The sequence below is a fragment of the Amblyomma maculatum genome, chromosome 2 (assembly GCF_055883805.1).
Source record: "Amblyomma maculatum isolate TAMU_Amacu chromosome 2, ASM5588380v1, whole genome shotgun sequence".
Taxonomy (NCBI): domain Eukaryota; kingdom Metazoa; phylum Arthropoda; class Arachnida; order Ixodida; family Ixodidae; genus Amblyomma; species Amblyomma maculatum.
Genome location: NC_139345.1, coordinates 151023145 through 151043022, shown reverse-complemented (window position 1 = coordinate 151043022; position 19878 = coordinate 151023145). Strand labels below are relative to the sequence as shown.

General features: G+C 45.3%; 1 protein-coding gene across 1 annotated transcript in view; it reads right to left on the bottom strand.

The window, feature by feature from the left end:
• LOC146200177 (arylsulfatase B-like) overlaps positions 1-8468 on the bottom strand; it is a 47123-nt gene extending 38655 nt beyond the window's left edge. The window contains exons 1-2 of the mRNA XM_084595415.1: positions 8130-8468; positions 285-444 (exon numbers count right to left, since the gene is read on the bottom strand). Of these exons, the coding sequence (XP_084451541.1) occupies positions 285-444; positions 8130-8465 (496 nt within the window). The 5' untranslated portion in view covers positions 8466-8468. The remainder of the gene's footprint in view (positions 1-284; positions 445-8129) is intronic.
• Between the last annotated feature and the right edge of the window lie 11410 nt (positions 8469-19878).

Below are 19878 nucleotides of genomic sequence, written 5' to 3'. Positions count from 1 at the left end.
GGCTGGCTAAACAGTTTTACTGCGCGCAGGAGGCATTTCATAGTTTAGAATTTGGAGCGACGAAGAACGGTAGACGATAACAATAACGATGTTCGCTCAGTGTCTCCCAAGTCGCTAAAATATTTTCAGATAGCCCGTTCAAGAAATGTCCATTTAGGTACATAATAAATGCTACCGACACCAGCAGATTAAGCTAGTTGGTGTTGAGCCAAGCTCGGCTTGTTTACATCTGCAGGTACGTGATAGTGACGCTTGCGTCACAGAACACTTGAAACAAAGCGCACCGATGTGTATGGGGTGGCGACCAGTCATGATGGCCGCTCTGGAAGGCGTGCACAGGTTGTGGTGGTAAAGTCTTGTGAGACGAACTCCGTTCCAAGCAAGAGCGTCAATATTTGGAGTCCGAATTTGAGGGTTCCCGTTGTAGCTCAAATCGGCCCAACCCTGCAGAAACAGGCAAAGCATTATGCGACCTCTGCTGCATGGATACGGCAGCAAGAACATCACTCCGATATAACAATAACTAGCATGACAGCGACTCAATATTTTGGTTCGTTACGCGCTTCGCTAAAATGAACTGCTAGAAAACTTGAATGAAGGTACTCCTATAGCTAGCGCGTTTAGTTAAACTCTTGCATTGCAGAACCCAGTAGCGTCGTCCTGGTAGCAGTGGTTGAAATTTGTGCTCTCTTTGAATGTATATTTATTACTGCGATACATCAGTATATACTACAAAGTACCTTTCTATTTTAGCCAATTGTGTTTGAAAAATTACCATTTTCTTACTATTAATTTTCTTCAGATTCTGTATCAACTGCCATGACAGGAACAGCACTCAAGCACTGACAGAACACTAATAAAAAGAAGGAATTTTACACGCAACAGGCAGTGCATGCTCGTAATTGTTTACAACTATTTAAAGCGACCATATTTGAGTCCGGCAATGAAGCGCCGAGCATAAATTAATACTCAAGTACTCGATAAAGCATTATATTATGTTCCGATTTTGTCGCCTGAAGGAGCTAAAAATACCAACTATAACCTGCATGACTACAAACGTTTCTGGCGAGGTAGTGAAATGCCTTTAAAGGCACCTCGGATCTATTATAAAAAATAAATAGTATAACTCATAATACTTCTTACGTGTGCAAAATGGAAAATAACGACGTTACTTAATGCTACGCGGTAAACTTCTGAGTCATAATATGTTGCATGAAAACTAAGTCATGAGTGGTGATTATGAGACATCACTACCTGAGCCCCCCCCCCCCCCCCCCCCCTCATTGTGTGTTATATTTCGTCATTTACGACTTTGCCCTGTTGTGTACGTTGTGGCAGCGCACGCCGGCGTCGTGATGTCATCAGAATCATTGTGCCGTTCTTGCCGCCGTCATCGGCTTTTTCATCAATATAGTTTTTGCCTTACTGCGTGCAATCTTCATGCCTGCAGTACTTATCACTAGCAAGCACCGACTGCCCGACGTATACTTTTATTTTCATACCATTAACGACAACGCGGTTGTTTCCTTTTTGCTGATAGGATATTTATTCATTTTTTTTATTTATTCGAGCCTGTCAATCTAATCAGGTATTGTAACAGAAAGGGCATTCAAAAGTACAGAGGCACAAAAAATAGCAATGATAATTAATTAAAGTACATATAAATCTATGACTCAAAATTATACAGCAGAAAATGTGTGTACAAATAAACCAGAATGAGGAGCGTATTACAAGATTTTGCTGACAAATAATATCACAACATAAACAGAAGGAATAAATTCGTTCTAACGTAAGAACTCAATAAATACTGCATTGTAAGTAGTTGATTTTCCACGCTATTTATTCGAGCCTGTCAATCTAATCAGGTATTGTAACAGAAAGGGCATTCAAAAGTACAGAGGCACAAAAAATAGCAATGATAATTAATTAAAGTACATATAAATCTATGACTCAAAATTATACAGCAGAAAATGTGTGTACAATTAAACCAGAATGAGGAGCGTATTACAAGATTTTGCTGACAAATAATATCACAACATGAACAGAAGGAATAAATTCGTTCTAACGTAAGAACTCAATAAATACTGCATTGTAAGTAGTTGATTTTCCACGCGTGTGCATTCAATAATGGACTACTGACAACGTATGTGTTTAAGGTGTTCCATTCGCGTATAGCACGAGGAAAGTATGAATATTTGAAAATGTCAGTACGGAATGAAAACTCGTTTAGAGTGTATACGTGAGTATTACCTATTTGTCGAGTTTGTGATTCTGATATGCATCTTGAAGTGTAAACTTTTAGTTGATTGTTTATGAGTTGGTACATGGTTGTAAGGCGCGTTAGTTTTGATTAGTGTTGAAGGTTAGTAGTCCTGCGTGTTTGAATAGTTCTGTTGGTGGGTCTGTCAACCTGTGTTTATTAAATATACATCTGACCACCTTCATCTCCACTGCTTCTGTTTGTTTAATAAGCTTGCTAGTGAAAGGAAACCCAAACAACATTGGCATAGTCTAGAACTGGTCTGACAAATGTCTTATACGCAAGAAGCTTTGTTTCTGACGGTACTATTTTGAGCAGTCTGCTAATGAAAAATGACTGTTTTAAAGCGGTTGATGTGACATTGTTAACATGAGAGTCTCATCTGAGATCATAATTCATTGTTATGCATAGATATTTACATTCGAACACCGTAGAAAGAGGAATGTTGTTTAATGTGTATTGAAAATTTGATTGGTGTATCTTTCTGGTTACGGATAAAGTAGCTGATGATTTAACATTATTAGTCATTTTCCATTCTTCACACCACTTAGTCACTATATTATGCTACCGGATTAAAACCATCTTAGTTTTATAAGTTGTTCAGAAGCGCACCCAGTTCTTGAGTGCTGCCCTTACAAATATCGCGAAAGAAGGAAAACATGACTCTTCCAATAATGAACACAGCATTTTCAGGCGGATTTGAATAGAGAGAGTGGCATTTTTTCCTTTTTTGATTCCCAAGACTTACTTTTAGGATATGTCCAGCCTTTCAAGGTTACTTTAAAATATTCCGGACAGCTACGTAGAGACCCTTCACTACCTTTGGGAGGGCACTGCAACACGACTTGTATCCTTGCACTCTCTTTCTTTTCCCTCTATTTTGCGTTTCTGTATATACGATGAGACTCCACGAAACCTTAGTGTTCTAAAGACGTCTCTCTGCAGCCGCCTCAAGTCAGAAACTAATTAGTGTTTGTCAATCGTTGTGTGTGTTTTCGTCCGAGTTTTAGCGGTATTTTCATGTTTATTATACAGAACAAACTAGCCCAACAACACTCAACTCTGTTATGTAGTGCCTTAGTCAACTACAGCTATCGTAAAATTCACCTGAGATTGTGGCTGCTTAGCTACTGCTGGCATCAGCAGGTGCGAGCACACCGTGCTACGTTGTCCAGGGCTCAGCGCCCAACCCTCCGAGGAGCTGCTCTGAGTCAAACCCACGCGTTCGAGCATTCTCCTAAGTTTGATGGCTAGCGCTTGTACCGTCTTTGCCCAAAGCAACTTGGCAACGGCATGTGTTTTTAGCCTTGCGATGGAGCACTTGTCGCTCTCTTTGACATGAAGGGAACTTATGTCCTTGGCTTGGCAGACCTTTGTCTTTAGGGCGCAATTTTACATCAGATAAGCGGCTCTCGTTTCATGGTCGCTTTTTTATAGACAGCCAGGAGTACGGAGTAGAGGCTCAATTACTATTGCGGCTAGTCGTAAAAGGCCACAGGCGAGACGCGAGACAGCACATTCTTCACCGACGCTTTATGCAAAGTACAGAGACCGTCACTGTGTGCCAGTAGCGCACATGTATAAAACATTACGAGATAGGCAGCGACCAAGTGCGCCAAAAAGCAGCCGCTATTGGAACTAAAGCACTCTTCGAACTAACGTTCGAATGTGCACTACGCATCACTAGGTCGTTTTACTTCCTTTCTTTCTTTCTTTATTTTTCTTGAAAATACAATAAAAATATTTCCAACACTGTTTGGACCCGTAGCCATAGGCTAGTTATGGGTCCAAGAAATGAAATACAATGATGCAGACACTTCGTCACATGCATAATACAAACTAGGTACAGCAGGGAGTAGGATGTATAAATCAATATAAATTCTAAAAAGCAAGCAGAACAAGGAACAATTGCTTCAAAAAAAAAAGAGAAAAACATCGTGCGTGCTAAATTAAAGTAATATATCAGATGCCAATAGTGCACAGTATTAGTATCACATATAATGCATGTGCTGAAAAAATGTTTTAGCTGTAGACGCGAAAGTTCGAGCGTATTTTATTTGTTGTGGTAGAGTGTTCCATATCTTAGCACCTATGAAAGACAGCCATCTTTCTCCATACACATTATGGGTAGGCGGAAAATTAAAGTTTCCTAATGTTGCATTTCTGGTAGTATGTGATGATGTATGAAAAAGGCCTTACCAGAAATAACATGTATTTGATGGCTATTGGTCTCATTGCTGCAGCATGTGATAAAGCCGGCCTAGCAGGATTTGAAACAGGTACTTGCGTTTATGCCGGTTGACGCATCTTCGGAAGTCATTTTTAGGTAATGGAATCTAAAACGTGCTCACTTAAATTCGCAGCAATTTAAATTCAGCATGCACTGCCATTTTATGTCAGTGAACGTAGACTTTACTGTGTAATAGACGATTTTAACTTATTACAGCTACGGGTTACGCTTTAGGGCAAAATATAGTGTACCAGCAGCCTAATGCAGATGATCCAACGCCGCCTATAGATTACTGGTTCCGCTTTGTTTCCTGTTGAAAATTTTTGTCAAACAACCGCTTAATCGTCAAAGTGATAGCAAAACTATCAAAATCGAACGCGCACGCTGCGTGCGCCTTCGAAAGACACCGCCACGGGCCTCGCTCAGCAGTCCGCTGCCTTTGGTGTTGTCGTAGGAGTTTTCCTTCTGTATTCTCGCTTTGCCGGCGCAGTAAAGCGACAGTACCGATTTTTATTAGGCAGATCACGTCACGGGCAAATTACACGGCTGACCTTGAAACAATGTGCCCCAGATGCCACTTGGCCGAAGAAACCATCGCCCATGTCATCCTGGAGTGTCCAGGGCTAAATCCCACCAGACAATCTTCGATGCCAGGCGTGACAGGCAACCCACCGGAGGCCGAGCAGGACCAGCTGAGTCCCCAGAGTCACTGACGATTGCACTGGTATTACGTCAGCCGCAAGAAACCCAGTGCGAGACCCCGTTGCGGTTACTAGGCGCATCTCGGGCAATGGTAGCCAATTAGTGAAAACCGCCCTAACGCGCTAGTCACCGCTTGACAACAGCGAACAGTCTTGGCAACAGAGTTGTTTTCTTTTTTTCTTCCTTTTTGTTTACCTTTTATTTCCTTTTTCGGCCGACTACGGAACTGCCTATTACAACGGCCTATTTACAACGGCCTGGTACAACGGCCTGGTACAACGGCCTGCCCATTACAAAGGGCTCGCCACCAAAATAATCATTGTTATCATGGTAGCAGAGGCGCCAGAAATACATTTCACAGAGTTGACACTACTGTTGAAATACGTGCATTCACTATTGGTTTCATATTGACTCATGGCATCATATACACCTCAACATATGGGAACCGACACCTAAGTTGGTTTGGTTATTTGGTTTGGAGGATTTAAACTCTCAAATCGGCTCAAGTTATCTGAGAGACCGAAGTGAAGGACTATGGAAATTTCGACCAACTGGGGCCCTGGAGATCGTACAGACCACAGAGTTCGCACAATGCACGGGCATCTTGCTTTTAGCCTCTATTGAAAATCCGCCGCCGGGGTCGGAGTTTCGTAACACGTTTTTGTGTTCAGCAGTCGTGTGCCATAGCCACTGACTTACCACGGCCGGTGACACGCAAGTTGGCTTGAGGCAGCGTACCACTACGCGAATGACTAATGGATGGTATGAGACATGTATAGGGGCAAGGCACTTCCGCGCCACCTACAATGGTATGAGGTTATAAAACAACCATCAGTTTGGATGAAACTTTACCTGTAGACCACCGCAATAGGACTGAGCAACGAAAACCTTTAGTGTTCTTTTCAAACACGCCCGCGAATTATGAACTGTGCACGAAGACAATAAGCCAAGCATCTATTACGTGCCTCTATATAGTTGATTTAGTTTTTTTATACATGAATATTACATTTTTTATTACAGCCGCCATTCGTTAGCGTCTCGTAGCAACTACAATTGTCTACATAGACGAAAAGAACCTTTCAGTTCTTTTACGCATACCTTCACATATGCGCTTCGTTCGCTGATATGTCCGGTATTGAAGAACCGGCTTGTGCAATCACGCAAGTAACTTACGAGAGCATATTACAAATGACTCCTTCATATACGACGATTTTAGCACTCAGCCTTCTACGTAGCTTGCGTGAGCTGAAATTTTCTTTTCAGCGCCTGTATATGCTAAAAAAAATGTATGTACAGTCGTGAGCAAAAGTGGTATACAACACTCAGCCAGTGACAGAGATCGAGAAAATTGCATCGAAATGCCATCTAGCGACAGCGTAAGGGACAGCGACAGTGACACATGCATATGGATAAAACGGGGCATTGCCACTATTGTCTCGATCTTAGATAGCTGTCGCTAGATGGCATTTTGATGCAGTTTTCCTGAGTACTGTCAGCGGCTGAGTGTTGTATACCACTTTTGCTCATGACTGTACACTACTAGGCACAAAATAACATATTTCAGAGTATGTTACTATGTTACTGTTGGCGATAATGCTCAACGAGGCCGCTAGCAAGACAAACTAAGGCGTCAATGAACACTGATAGCTCAGTAACCTTGCGCCCACATACGAAGGATACCCGGCGACAGCTGAGCTGGTATGTTGATAAGTTAGCACTGTTCTCTTGCGTGAAGAGGTTGGGGCCGCCATCCGCTCAATACTGAAGCATGAGCTGAAACTTTCCAGGTCAAAAGCTTATCTGCACCGGGTCCATCAATAGGAAGCCGCCTCTGATTGCAACCCTTCAGGAGCTATCTCGCGTTTCCAGACCGAACATGTATAAGATAACGAGCCATGCTTTGACAAACCGCAAATGATAAGGCCTTGTGACAGCGACCTGAAGAACTTTCAATATGCTAGATACATTTGACTAAGAATGTTCCCGAATTTTTCTTCGCAATGACGATTAGCACGGATTTGACCACTTTTGCAAAGAATACTTGAAAAAGCAACCCTTGTTTCTATATTCCACTCAAGGCTCATAGCATTCTTTGCATGCTTTACCCTCGAACCTTGATACTTTCAAGGCATTTCAAACTGGAAATTGAAAGATCTAGCTTAATGTTTTACGTGAAATGGCCGCTCATTCACAAAAGCGAAGCTTCAAACGGTACCAAGAAACAAATTCAGGCATTTGGTAGAAACAACAGAATCTTCGAAACGGATCACAAAGACCATGTACATCGTGTCCGCTGTGCGATGGAGGTGGCAATTTTCTTGGCCACGACTGCAGTAGTGCAGCTAGGGCACCCCCATCACGCAGTAGCGTGCTATACGTACTATAAGGACACTGAAAGAGCAGATTGAGAGCACACACAAACACATCTACCAATATGCCAAATCATCAGGTTCATTCAGCCTGGAGGAGCAGGAACGAGAGAATCGAGCTCTGCCGAAAGCTGTGCTAGACACAGCACTTGGAGCAACCCAAATGCCCTAAGCGTACGAAGGGATTATAAAGTCAGTGTGGATGGGTGAGGAATTGTGGAGTGCTATCCATACAGGGATATTTCTGTGCAGTCAAAGATTGTAACCTTACTGATCATTTTTCAAGCAATGTATGTGTAAGATGATCATTGATTTAAAGCAAACGCCAATTGACCAATGGGTCAAGGTAAGGAAGAACAAGATATATGTGCTGCAGTGGTAATACTCTTCCTACTTTGAGCAGCGTTGAATGTATATAATATTTTGTTTTCTGGCTCTTAATGTACTCTCGAAGGTGTTTAAGTTAATTTTTCTCCCACATAGGAGCTCTCGATGCTTTAAAACTGAGAAAACTTTCCTGTAATGACCAAGCTCTGCCAACACGAACATCCAGTGGCAAAATACTCACCAAGTCATCTGCCAAGATGAATACGATGTGCGGAGGCCTCTTGGACGGCGCTAGCGGCTGGTCTCCCCAAAACGTGAGCCACAGTATGAGCAAAACGAGAGCAACGATTCCTGTCAGAGCTGCGATTCCGAGGCTCCATCGCGTTGCTTGCTTTCTGTGGCAGCCACCACTGGCTTCCGCTGAGTCCTTCGATTGAGGAGGACCGCCGCCACTTTGTGCAGACATCAAAGCAGCCCTCTGTTCACTGTTCAGAGTTTTGATCCCGTCCACTGAAGCGGCGACGTTATTGCCATTGTTAGTGGGAACACGCGCCTCTCCTTCCGAGACTCGCGGCATGACTCGGGGCCTGGAAAAAAGAACAGGATAAGAGACGGTCCATGAAGATGCCCTCTCACCCACAAAACGGCCACTACATGAAACACCCTGAGTGGCAAAAGAGGCACCAGAGCTATCTACTGCTGATAGCAAATGATGCGTTCAAACAATGCCGACCAAACGCAGATAGGGGCGAAGTGGACAAATACGAGCATAGCCGCGTATCTTCCTGACCTTACATAGTGATGGAGATTGGGGATATTCGGCTTCTGACATTAAGAGGCCATGTAGTTTGAGACATACAGCCGCACGCAGTTACAAGAGCACTACTCTTCAACCGACCTCTAAAGATTACTTGTAATGGTCGGCTCCATGTTTACGTGTAGAAATAATCAGGTTTGGTCTGGTTTGTTGGGGTTTAACGTCACAAAGCCAATAAGGCTATGAGGAATGCCGTAGTAGAGGACTGTGGAAATTTCGACCACCGGGGGCTCATTACGTGCACTGATATCGCACAGCACATTGGCACCAATTGCTTTTCACCTCCATCGAAAAGCGGCCGCCGTGGCCGGGATGTCAAATTAATCCGTGTTACTGTGGATGCGATAACGTAAGGAGTATGGGACAGTTTCTGGCCGTAATGATCACGCAGCCTATTTGCACTGCTTCCTCAAGTGAAGAGAAAAATCGGTAATGACTGATTGCTCAAGGCAACGTTTCCGAAGTAAAATGTTCCAAAAATTGAAGGTCTTGCGACTTACACACATAATGCGAATATAATGCAACTGGCGTTTCATCTGCGACAACAAGTATAAGTTTAACGAAGCCAACCGGCTGGAGATTAACTGCGCACTATATTCCTCGTGGCTTTTTTTAACTGACGTTTCCAAAAATGTCTTGCCACCTCAAGGCATCAATGTTTGGTGATATTGTGGCGTTATTCAAATCAGCGTTATTACTAATTTCTGAAATGCACAATATTGAAAATCTTTCTGGGTTCATAGCCGACAGCTAGCTTTGTCTGTGGTACAAAAGCGCTTAGTAACAATAAACACTGGCATTAAATAGAGCAATCGAAAAAACAGTTATGTATAAAATGAGAACGACTCGAAATCTTGGTGTCAACACACGGGAAAAGCAAAAACTGGATATCGTATGTAATCAAAAACATTTTAGTTGGAAATAAGGAAAATTTAAACGACCCGGCATATCAAAACTTTATTTCATATGTTAGCTCAAAAATGTATTCAACTGCGACATTCCGTCCGTCTGCCCGTCCACATGTCGGAGAGACTACTAATTCAACTGATCATATCAATTCAGAGTGAGTGAGTGAACTTTATTAATGGCTCGGGGATCTTTTTCTTCGCCTCTTCAACCGAGGCTGACGAGCGGTTGGCGCCCCCAGTCCAGGGCACCACTGGCTTTCGCCAGTTTGCGAGCTCTTGTGACCAGGTAGAGCTGAGCCTCCGGGTCAGAGCTGGCCAGCAAAGCCTCCCACTGTCTTTCATTTGGGTTTTCAAATTTTTGTAGTTGATGCGAGCTGCATTCTCATGTTATGTGGTACAGGGTAGGGGTCTTCCCGCACCACGGGCACTCGTCTCTGAATGTCGTGGGATGCATCATGTGTAAAAGCTGAATAATTTTAATAGAAACCAAATATCTAATGAGAGTTCGTCTAATCAGAGTAATGTAAATATTGTCGGAAGAAAATTGCTATTTTGGACGCTGCAAAAATGAAGCAAGGACAATCGGGATGCAAGTTGGACATGCTACCTATTAAGCCACGAAGGCTCTTGGGCTCATTCTCAATAAAGGTAGATCTACTGCATACGTGATGCGAAAGGCTTGGACGTGAAAAAGAAAGGACGTTCAATATTTAAATAGCCATTGATAAGAAAGACAAGCCAATGTAAATTTTACTCTTTTATAAATGCCTGACATGATCCTGCGTTACCGAAAATGGACTCTTAGAACACGTTGCTGTTCATTTCAAAGCAGTGTGTCTTTATTTCTCCTGCGTTATTTGTTGCGTTCGAGCACGTGTACGCACTCTCTGTTGCGCTTGTTTCTGTATGCTCGCACGTACTTGTGCTGGAGGCGTTTTTCTTCGTGTATGACTGCTTTTTTTTTGTCTTGTTGGCTTGGTGCGTGAAAAGAATGCCTACTATAATACGCGCCAATGCAATAGCGTCCGTCCTCGGTTTTTGCATCAGAGGGACCTCTCTCACCTAAAGCACGCGACACAGTTTGAAGGTAAAAAATATAAGAAAACTGTGCTTGCGATGAAAGGCCAACTGCATGGCAGGATTGCATGTTATACAGACGAAATCAGCGCTACTTTCATGTAGGATTTCACCAGTGAATAAAGGTTTCTCTATCCTTCTTTGTGTGCTTTTTTTGGGGCGCGCACATGCGCAGAGCTTTCACCAGCATGCATGCATTCTAACATTGGAAAGTTGTAGATGTAACATTGATTGTACAGGAAAGTTTATTTTGTTAACTTCAGCAAGAAAATTGTGGAAGCCATAATAGCACTTATTAGCAAGTGCAAAGTATTACATGGTAAATTGCAGCAGAAAGTCTCTATGTGCATTGCGGCTCGAGTTGAAGGTTGAAATTACAAAGGGAAAGTTTTCCGGCGACTCGAAACGGAGGGTCAAACGTTGATACATAGAAGGAGAGACTGTGCTTTAGGGTGTTATAAACACATACAAATATTATAGGTTGTGCTATAAATCGAATGGCAGCATCACAGGCTTGTAAAAGAAAGAGCTCCTGCAGTAATGATAATTGAAATCATTTATTACCCTTAGTGCTCGATTTTGAAGGCCGCTGATGAGATCTCAATATAAATTTTAGATCCGGCCATGCTCGCATGGCATCAAGCCGCCAGATTCCACCAGGCTTCACCACTATGGGCTTTCAGTGCAAGTGACTGTCAAACGAGAAACATGTATAGCTCATTAAACAGATGTGCCTTATGCGTGGCTTATTTACGCCAATTCGAACATTGGTGGCCTAAATTGCCTTTGCGTATAAAATGACGCACAAAAATTTCCTGAAATCAGCTGTTTCTCCAGAAAGGAGAATGTCTCAACAGGTGAAGTCGGTTTTAGACATGGGGCATGCACAACCATTGACCTTGAATATGACGAACATGTGATATCGGTTATAACAAAAGTGCATGCATCTTCAGTTTAACCGACGTGACCTAACACTCGATATCTATGTTCAGTAGCGTCAGATCTAAGAGGCTTACGCTACCTATGACAGAAGATGCCATATTCAAGGCCCTGCTTCGGATCCCACGAGCAGTGTTTTTTTTACTCTAATATAAAATATCTTCGTTGTAACATTATTTCTCGTGAGAAACAATAAAAAAATCTATGCTTTCTTTGGTGACAGTGATCCTGCCCACTTGTATTTACTTCACTGCGAGCCTATTCATTTCCCCGGATTAGTTTGCTAATTTGCCTGCCAGGGCATTGAAGTGTGCAATTTTCATGTCATAGGTAGCACAAAAGCATTATCGCGCAGCTCCCACCCAACCGTTTGTGACAATTTCCATGAGACACTCGCGAAAGCAAAACATTCTACATCCGCCGCTAACGACGTGGGGGCACTGGTGAACATACTTGTTTAAGTTACTGGTAACATGAATACTTGAGAATGTAAAAGGGTGCACGGCCGTAGTTATAGCTCAGTCGGTACAGCCACGAATGAGGAATTCGGAGTCCGTATGTTTAGATCTCACCGACAGCATGCGGTTGTTATAAAGCATGAGTTTAACTAGTTACTCTTCCCAAAGAACCTGTTTCTCGCAATCCAAGGTCATCTGAGCCATTGTTGCAAAATGGCAACCTAGGTTGGTCATCGCATTGCAATAGCGTATATATTCCACGATACCAAAGATGATACCATATCATATGACCTAGTTGGTACTATGATATATGAACGAAACCATATCACATGACTACAAGACAGTTGCCCGAGGCAGTGGACGTGCAGAGGCGGTGCTCAAGCGCCAAAGATTAGAACTGCCCTCTCGTTTTTATTGCGCCCTCAAATAAATTAATCAACTCAGCAGCGGCGACAGCAGCAAACGTGCACGCTGTTCGTCGCACTGGGAACGCCCGCAGCAACTGTTAACACTGAATTAAAAGGCGCCGGAGAAACATCTAGATCAAAAAGCAAATTCTGACTAGCATAACCTGGAACATTGCAAAAACACACGCGAATGGATGGATTTGCGAGACGCATCTCGACACATCTTGTGCTACAAAGAAAATGACAAAGCTGTGTCTCGCAGTAGCTAGCATGCACGAATAAAGAGTAAAGAAGCGATCAGTGCGCTACAGTCACAGTGACAAGGCGGTATGCCGGAGACTGTCGACAAAGAAAGATTAAATAATTAATTGGTTGGCGGCATTACTCCCATTTAAGAAGCCATCTTCTCGATGCTTACAAAATAAACACAGGAATGTTAATGAAATGTTAAAAATAACTATGGCTTTCATCGGGCGTAATAACGCTTCCGGTGCACAACACGCACGTTTCTGGACGCACCAGAGGCCGCTGAAATGTTGTCGAGCCGTCGAAAACGACATCGTGGTCAATTGGTCCAATGCGCCGAAGGAGTGCTTTCCACTGAAGACACGACAGCCTATCGGCGTCCAAATCCACACTTCATCTCCTGGCTTGTACTCGGAGTAGTATCGTCACAATTGGTATCGTCTAGCGTCGGTTCATTCCTGGCATTTAATGGGCAGCTAGGCGATTGGTTGGGCTTCTGCACGTTGCAGGCAAGCATCGATATCGAGGTTGTCTGCATTGTTCACGTGCGGCAGAATTGCGTCGAGTGTTGTCGTGAGCTCCCTGTCATATAAAAGCTTTAAATGGGCCGCTCCGGTTGCCTCCTGGATGACCGTGTTATACCCAAAGATAACGCAAGGGAAGATAGTGTCCGAAAACTTATTTTCGGCGCCGACGTGCACTCCGAGCATATCCGCGACAGTTTGGTTCGAACGCTCTGTAAGTCCGTTTGTCTACGGATGGTGCGTGGTCGTCCTCCGGCGGCTTGTCTGGTTTAGTTAAAATGGTTTGAGTGAGCTGCGCTGTAAATGCTACTCACTGTCCATGATGAGGACTTCGAGGGCGCCTTGTCGCAGGAGAATGCACTCGATGAAAAACGGCTAGTTCGCCTGCGCCAGCATAATTCAGTGATTTTGCTTCGGTGTAGCGGGTAAGGTAATCGGTGGCTACGACGACCCACTTTTTACCCGTAGATGAAATTGGAAAGGGGCGTAGGAGATCCATTCCAATTTGCAGAAACGACTTAGTCGGGGGTGGTATGGGGTTCCGTATCCCAACAGGTCTGATCGGAGGCCTCTTACATCGCTGACACTCAAGGCACGTTTTCTCCCAATGTGCAATTTCGCCAGGTAATCGCGGCCGATAATACCTCTCCTCGACTCGATACAACGCGCGTGATATCCCGAGGTACCCTGCTGTCGGCTCCACACAGAAAACCTGCAAAACTTTCGAATTTTTTTAGGCACGACGAGGAAGCATGCGGTCCTGTAGAGCTCAAAGCTATTCACGAAGACGTCGTTGTGCAACGTGAAGGACGTCAACCAACACCAGAACACAATAGGGGGAGAAATAGTCTTGCTTTCTAGGTACTCCACCAGGTGTCTCAACTCGGGATCCGAGCGCTGCTGCTGCGAAATACTACTGGTCCTTACTGGTCCCAAAAAGATGTCGTCGTGGTCTCCTTTCAGAGGAGCGTCATGGCGAGCTCGGGATACGCAATCTGCGACGGAATGCTTGCGGCCAGACTTGTAGACTATAGAATAGTCGAATTCTTGAAGACGCAAGCTCCATCAGGTAAGGCAGCCGGAAGGGTCTTTTAAATTGACTAGCCAGCAGAACGGTGGGTTATCGCTAACCACATTGAACTGCCAATTGCATTAGCATAGATGAAACTTCTAAGTGCCCCAGATAATTGTGAGGCGCTCCTCGGTCGTCGAATAATTGGCTTCGACTTTGAGAGACTAGTTAGCGTACGCACTAACTTTTTCCTGTCCGGCACTCTTCTGAACGATGACGGCGCCTAAACCCACCCTGCTTGCGTCGGTGTGAATTTTGGTCTCGGCGTTTTCATCAAACTCGTCTAGGACAGGAGGGGACTGTAGGCGGCGCGTTCGCTAATGACTCAATCATACTTGAGCATTCGGCGGAAAAAACAAGCCAAATTGGCTGCTGCGGCAGAGAATCCGCCGGAAACCTTGGCGGAAAGTCATTTCGATCGGGGACAGATTCTTGCTGCTGCATTTTTTCGCCCGAATTCCATCAGCCAATGGGAAGGCGAGGAAGTTGAGTTGGCGCTACCCGCGGCGTCGACCATAGCATCCCTCAGGGACCAACATGACAACAGCGTACTCGCAATCGACCATCGGCTCACAATACGTGGCGCCGCAATCGAAATGCTTTCGACGCCGTGACACCGTAAGCTATATTGTGTGGGGTAGAACAAGCGTCCCCCCGAACATAAAACCAATGTGTTGAAAGATTACATTTGGAATAAGATCGACGCTGTCCTTGGTGCGAGCGACAAGTATGCCCCCTTTTGTTTACGATGCCTGAAAATACCACGTTGAAGCTCTTGTTGCCACGCTACGTGGATCAGATGTGCCATTATTTAGTGAAGAATTGAATGATATGTTTTCATTCGGCACTTAGCATAGCTGTATGCTTTTGGTGGCGTACGTAACTGCAGTCGAGCAGTCTGGTTAGGGTTAACGTGAGCTCTCAGTCGAAGCAGCGAAGGCAGCGATGTGTTGGCTTAGAAATGTTAACGAAGGAGTTCGTCAGCAGCAGCGGATTACGCTCGTACGCGCTGCCGAATGCCCAAGTGTAAACGAGCCATAAGGGCTCTGCTTGTAGCGCTTCCCATTTAAAAAGTTCGTCAGCCTTTGTAAGCTGCGTGGAGGGCTCGGCGATAAACGAGAATTTCCTCACAAATTGTCGGTAGTACGCGCACAGCCCAAGAACACGCGCACAGCTTTGTTGCCACCAAGCTGCGAAAATTGAGCACTTGCAGCTGTTTTCTGCGGGTTTAGGCGAACTCCGTCGTTGCTTAGGATGTGGTCTAGGAACAACAGCTGCTCTTAGTAGGCGAAGTGGCACTTCTCTGCTTTCAACTTTAGCCCTGATATGACTGGATTGCGTCGGGCACAGTCCGAAGCCTTTTGTGTGGTCTGTAAAGGTTGGTGAGAATACAAAGACATTATCCAAGCATACAAGATAAATTTGCCACTTTAACCTCCAAATAAAAAACATCGCTGCTGCTGAGCAGAGACCAAATGGCATGACCTTGAACTCGAATAAGCCGTTCGCTGTGATACATGCCGTCTTCTCGGGATCTCTTTCGTCGATCTCAATTTGCCAATAGCTGCTCTTCAGGTCCATCGATATGAAGTATTTAACATTGCATAGCCGGTCCAACGTGTCGTCGATGCTGGAAGAGACAAAGCATTCTTCTTCGTTATGCTTTTCAGGCAGAGGTAATTGACAGCAGAAATGCAGAATGCTTGAATCGTTCGCGGCAATATAAATAGGTCTCGCGAACATCAAGGTTGAGCCTCATCACCATTTGTATAAACATTGTGGGCCACCCGTTTGACACAGTTGTGGTCTAGGCGTGGTGTAAAGCAAATCAGCGAGTCACGGAGCTCAAAACTGCTACTTCTTTTCGAGCCTAGCCTACGCAGAGGATTCGCACCGGCGACCTTTGCTCTCCCAAGCCGCGATCCCTGGGTCATGGTTTTCGGCCACTGCGGCCGAATAGTTTGTCGCAGGACTTCTCGGATGGTGCCAAACTATTTGCCGTTTTCCGCTGTAGATATTGCTGGCTTTCATTTCACACATAATGAAGCAGCATAAAGAATACAGCGACGGCGTAAAGCATCATGTGATCCGGTTGTCAGCCAAGTTTACACGCCAGAATAATGCAGCGTCTATCCCCTACATTGGCGTTGCGCGTTTTCTTCCTTCCGGGTGTACATAAACGGTCGTAATACTCGCTGCTCACTGTCACACTATGATGGAGGGGGGCCAGGCACCAGGTCATGTGCTTCCACTTGCTATATTGGCCACCGGGCAGCTTACAGTGACCCAGATCAAGTATCGCTTCGTGAGATAATCGATCGCTGCTTCAGCGTCGACTTTTGTTTTTCTGTTTTTGTTGTCATGTTTACAATATTATTTTACAATGAAGCACAGCAAAAACATCCGCTATGTGTCAAGCTTTTTTTTTTTGCCTTAAGGAATCTGGACAGCCACCAACACTTCTCCAGGCCTGGCCCATATAGGGGATTATAGGAGCAAACAACGCAACGGGAACACGAGACAAGAATACGAACCAACGAGCGCTGCTAAAAGTGAGAACTCGTGTTGTCCTCTTGTCTCTTGTTCCCGTTAATCCACTTGCGCTGTTCACTTAATACGAATCAATAACAAACCCAATCTCTTGTGCTAACATTAGGTTTCTTGACTCCAGCTTCGCCGGTGGGTGCCCTCCGCCGAGCATAGCCATCAAGATTGGAGAACCTGCCAGTAACACGCTACTAAGCTCACACCATCATCCCGGCATCGGCCGCCTATGCATATCTGGACAAAATGTGTGCACACTCCGGATATGAGAGGACACAGAGTTTTCACTCTTATATAAGGCGACGAAAGCCCGTGTATTACAGATGTTGCGTCCACTCCGTCTGGTTCAAAAGGCAGTCCACCGTACACACGTGGGCAGATAGCGTGTTATTACTTCTTATCTTGTTTTGCTCGTTATATCGTCGCCTTGTAGTTGCTGAGTGGCTGCTTGATATTAAATGCTGCACATCCTAAACATGTTGGTACCCGTAAGACAACTCGTTCAAGTAGACGTAGGTGCTCAGCTGTACATTAATAGCTTGCAAGCGTAATCAGGTAGGTAATCACAAAGCGGAAAATACTTTCTATACGCTCTACAAGCTGCTGCTTTCATATAGCGACATTTTTTTTTATTTTGGGGCCCGACCTCTTAGCCAAACATCTGCTGTAGCCCACCGCAGCGACACTGGCGATGCTGCTCCTGTTCACAAGCCACCGTACCGTGTCTCTCTTTCCAAGCGCCAGGTGATTCAACGTGAAGTCGACAAGATGCTGGCCGACGACATCATTGAGCCTTCAAACAGTCCTTGGGCATCACCTGTTGTGCTAGTACAAAAAAAATGGGAGCTGGAGATTCTGCGTCGACTACAGCCACCTTAACAAATTGACCAGAAAAGACGTCTACCCTCTTCCGCGCATCGACAATGCACTAACTAGCTTACATGAAGCCAGCTACTTTTTCTCCATCGACCTTCGCTCTGGCTACTGGCAAATCTCTGTCAATGAACGAGACCGCGAAAAAAATGGCATTTATCACTCCTGACGGCCTCTACCAATTTAAAGTCATGTCTTTTGGCCTATGTAATGCCCCTGCAACTTTCGAACGGATGATGGACTCGTTGCTGCGTGGCTTCAAGTGCACGTCTTGTCTTTGTTACTTAGACGACGTCATTGTTTTCTCGTCCACTTTGACAGCCACCTCTCTCGCCTTTCTACCGTTTTCGAGCTATTCCGCTGCGTTTCAGTCATGGGGAAATCAAAGTTCTTGGCCACTCTGTGAATCCTGCTGGTGTTCAGCCTGATTCCAATAAGATTCGTGCCGTTCGTACGTTTCCCACACAATATTCATCCAGTGATGTTCGAAGTTTTCTTGGCTTGTGCTCTTATTTCCGTCGTTTCGTCCAGAACTTCGCAGCCCTTGCTCGCCCTCTCGCCGCCCTACTGAAAAAAGATGCGTCTTTCTTTTAGGGCCCTGACCAAGCTGCAGCTTTCTCCGAACTTATCGCTGCTCTCACCAATCCACCCGTCTTGATCCATTTCAACCCTTCGACCCCTACTGATCTACGCACTGACGCCAGTGGTCACGGCATTGAAGCTATTCTCGCTCAGCGACACTACGGCCACACCAGAGCGATTGCGTATGCCAGCCGCCTACTATCTAGGGCGGAATAAAATTACTCTATCACAGAAAGGGAGTGCCTAGCTCTTGTTTGGGCTATTTCGAAATTCCGCCCTTATTTGTTTGGACTACCCTTTACTGTTATCACGGACCACCATGCCTTGTGCTGCCTATCTTCACTCAAAGACCTCACTGGATGTCTGGGACGCTGGGCGTTAAGGTTGCAAGAATACACCTCTTCCGTGGTCTATAAGCCTGGTCGGCTTCACCAAGATGCAGACTGCTTTTCCCGCCACCCTGTCGATCCTTCCAGCTCTACGTCCTGTGACATTGACGCATGTGTCCCGTCTTTATCGGCCTTTCCCCAAAAAGCCGATGAACAGCGCTTGGACTCCGCGCTCCGGTCATTGACTGTCTGACTACCGGCCAGTCTCATCCTTCCCTCGTCATGTTCGTACTCCAAGGGGACGCTCTATAACACCGCAATATGCGACCTGATGGCGCTGCGCTCTTGATCGTCGTACCGAAACATCTGCGCTTCATCATCCTGGAACAATTTCATGATGCTCCCATCGCTGGACATCTTGGCATGTCCCGCACGTATGACAGCGTGCGCCGATGTTTTTACTGGCCGCGTCTCTATCGCTCAGTTCAGCATTATGTGGCCGCATGTGAGCTGTGCCAGCGTCGGAAAAAACCATCCGTATTGCCATTAGTGCAACTGCTGCCAATATCCATCCCGATTGATCCGTTTTTTCGCTTTGGTGTTGATTTGCTTGGACCCTTCCCGATCTCTGCGTCGGGCAACGCATGGCTATGCTACGCGTTATGCGATTACCCGCGTGATCCCGACAAGCTGCGCTACCAACGTCGCTGATTTCTTTCTCCACGACGTCATACTACAACACGGTGCCCCTCGTGAACTACTCACGGATCATGGTCGCTGCTTCCTCTCCAGAGTGGTTGAATAGCTACTTCGTATGTGCACCATCCACTACAAATTTACCACCACCTATCATCCTCAGACCAACGGCCTGACGCAACGCCTTAAACGTACGCTCACAGATATGTTATCCATGCATGTCTCCGGCGGCCATCGGGATTGGGACATTAATCTACCCTTTGTAACATTTGCCTATAACTCTTCTCGTCCTGATAACGCTGGCTACTCTCCCTTTTATCTGCTCTTTGGCCAACGCCCATTACTCCCCTTTGCTACCCACTACTGATGCCGCCACTAGTACTTACGCTCGTGATGCCATATCCCGCGCCAAAGATGCTCGCCACATTGCTCGCGACCGGCTCTTTGCCTCCCAAGGCTCACAATTCCGTTATAAGAGTCGCCATCGCGATGTGCACTACGCCCCAGGCTCTCTCGTT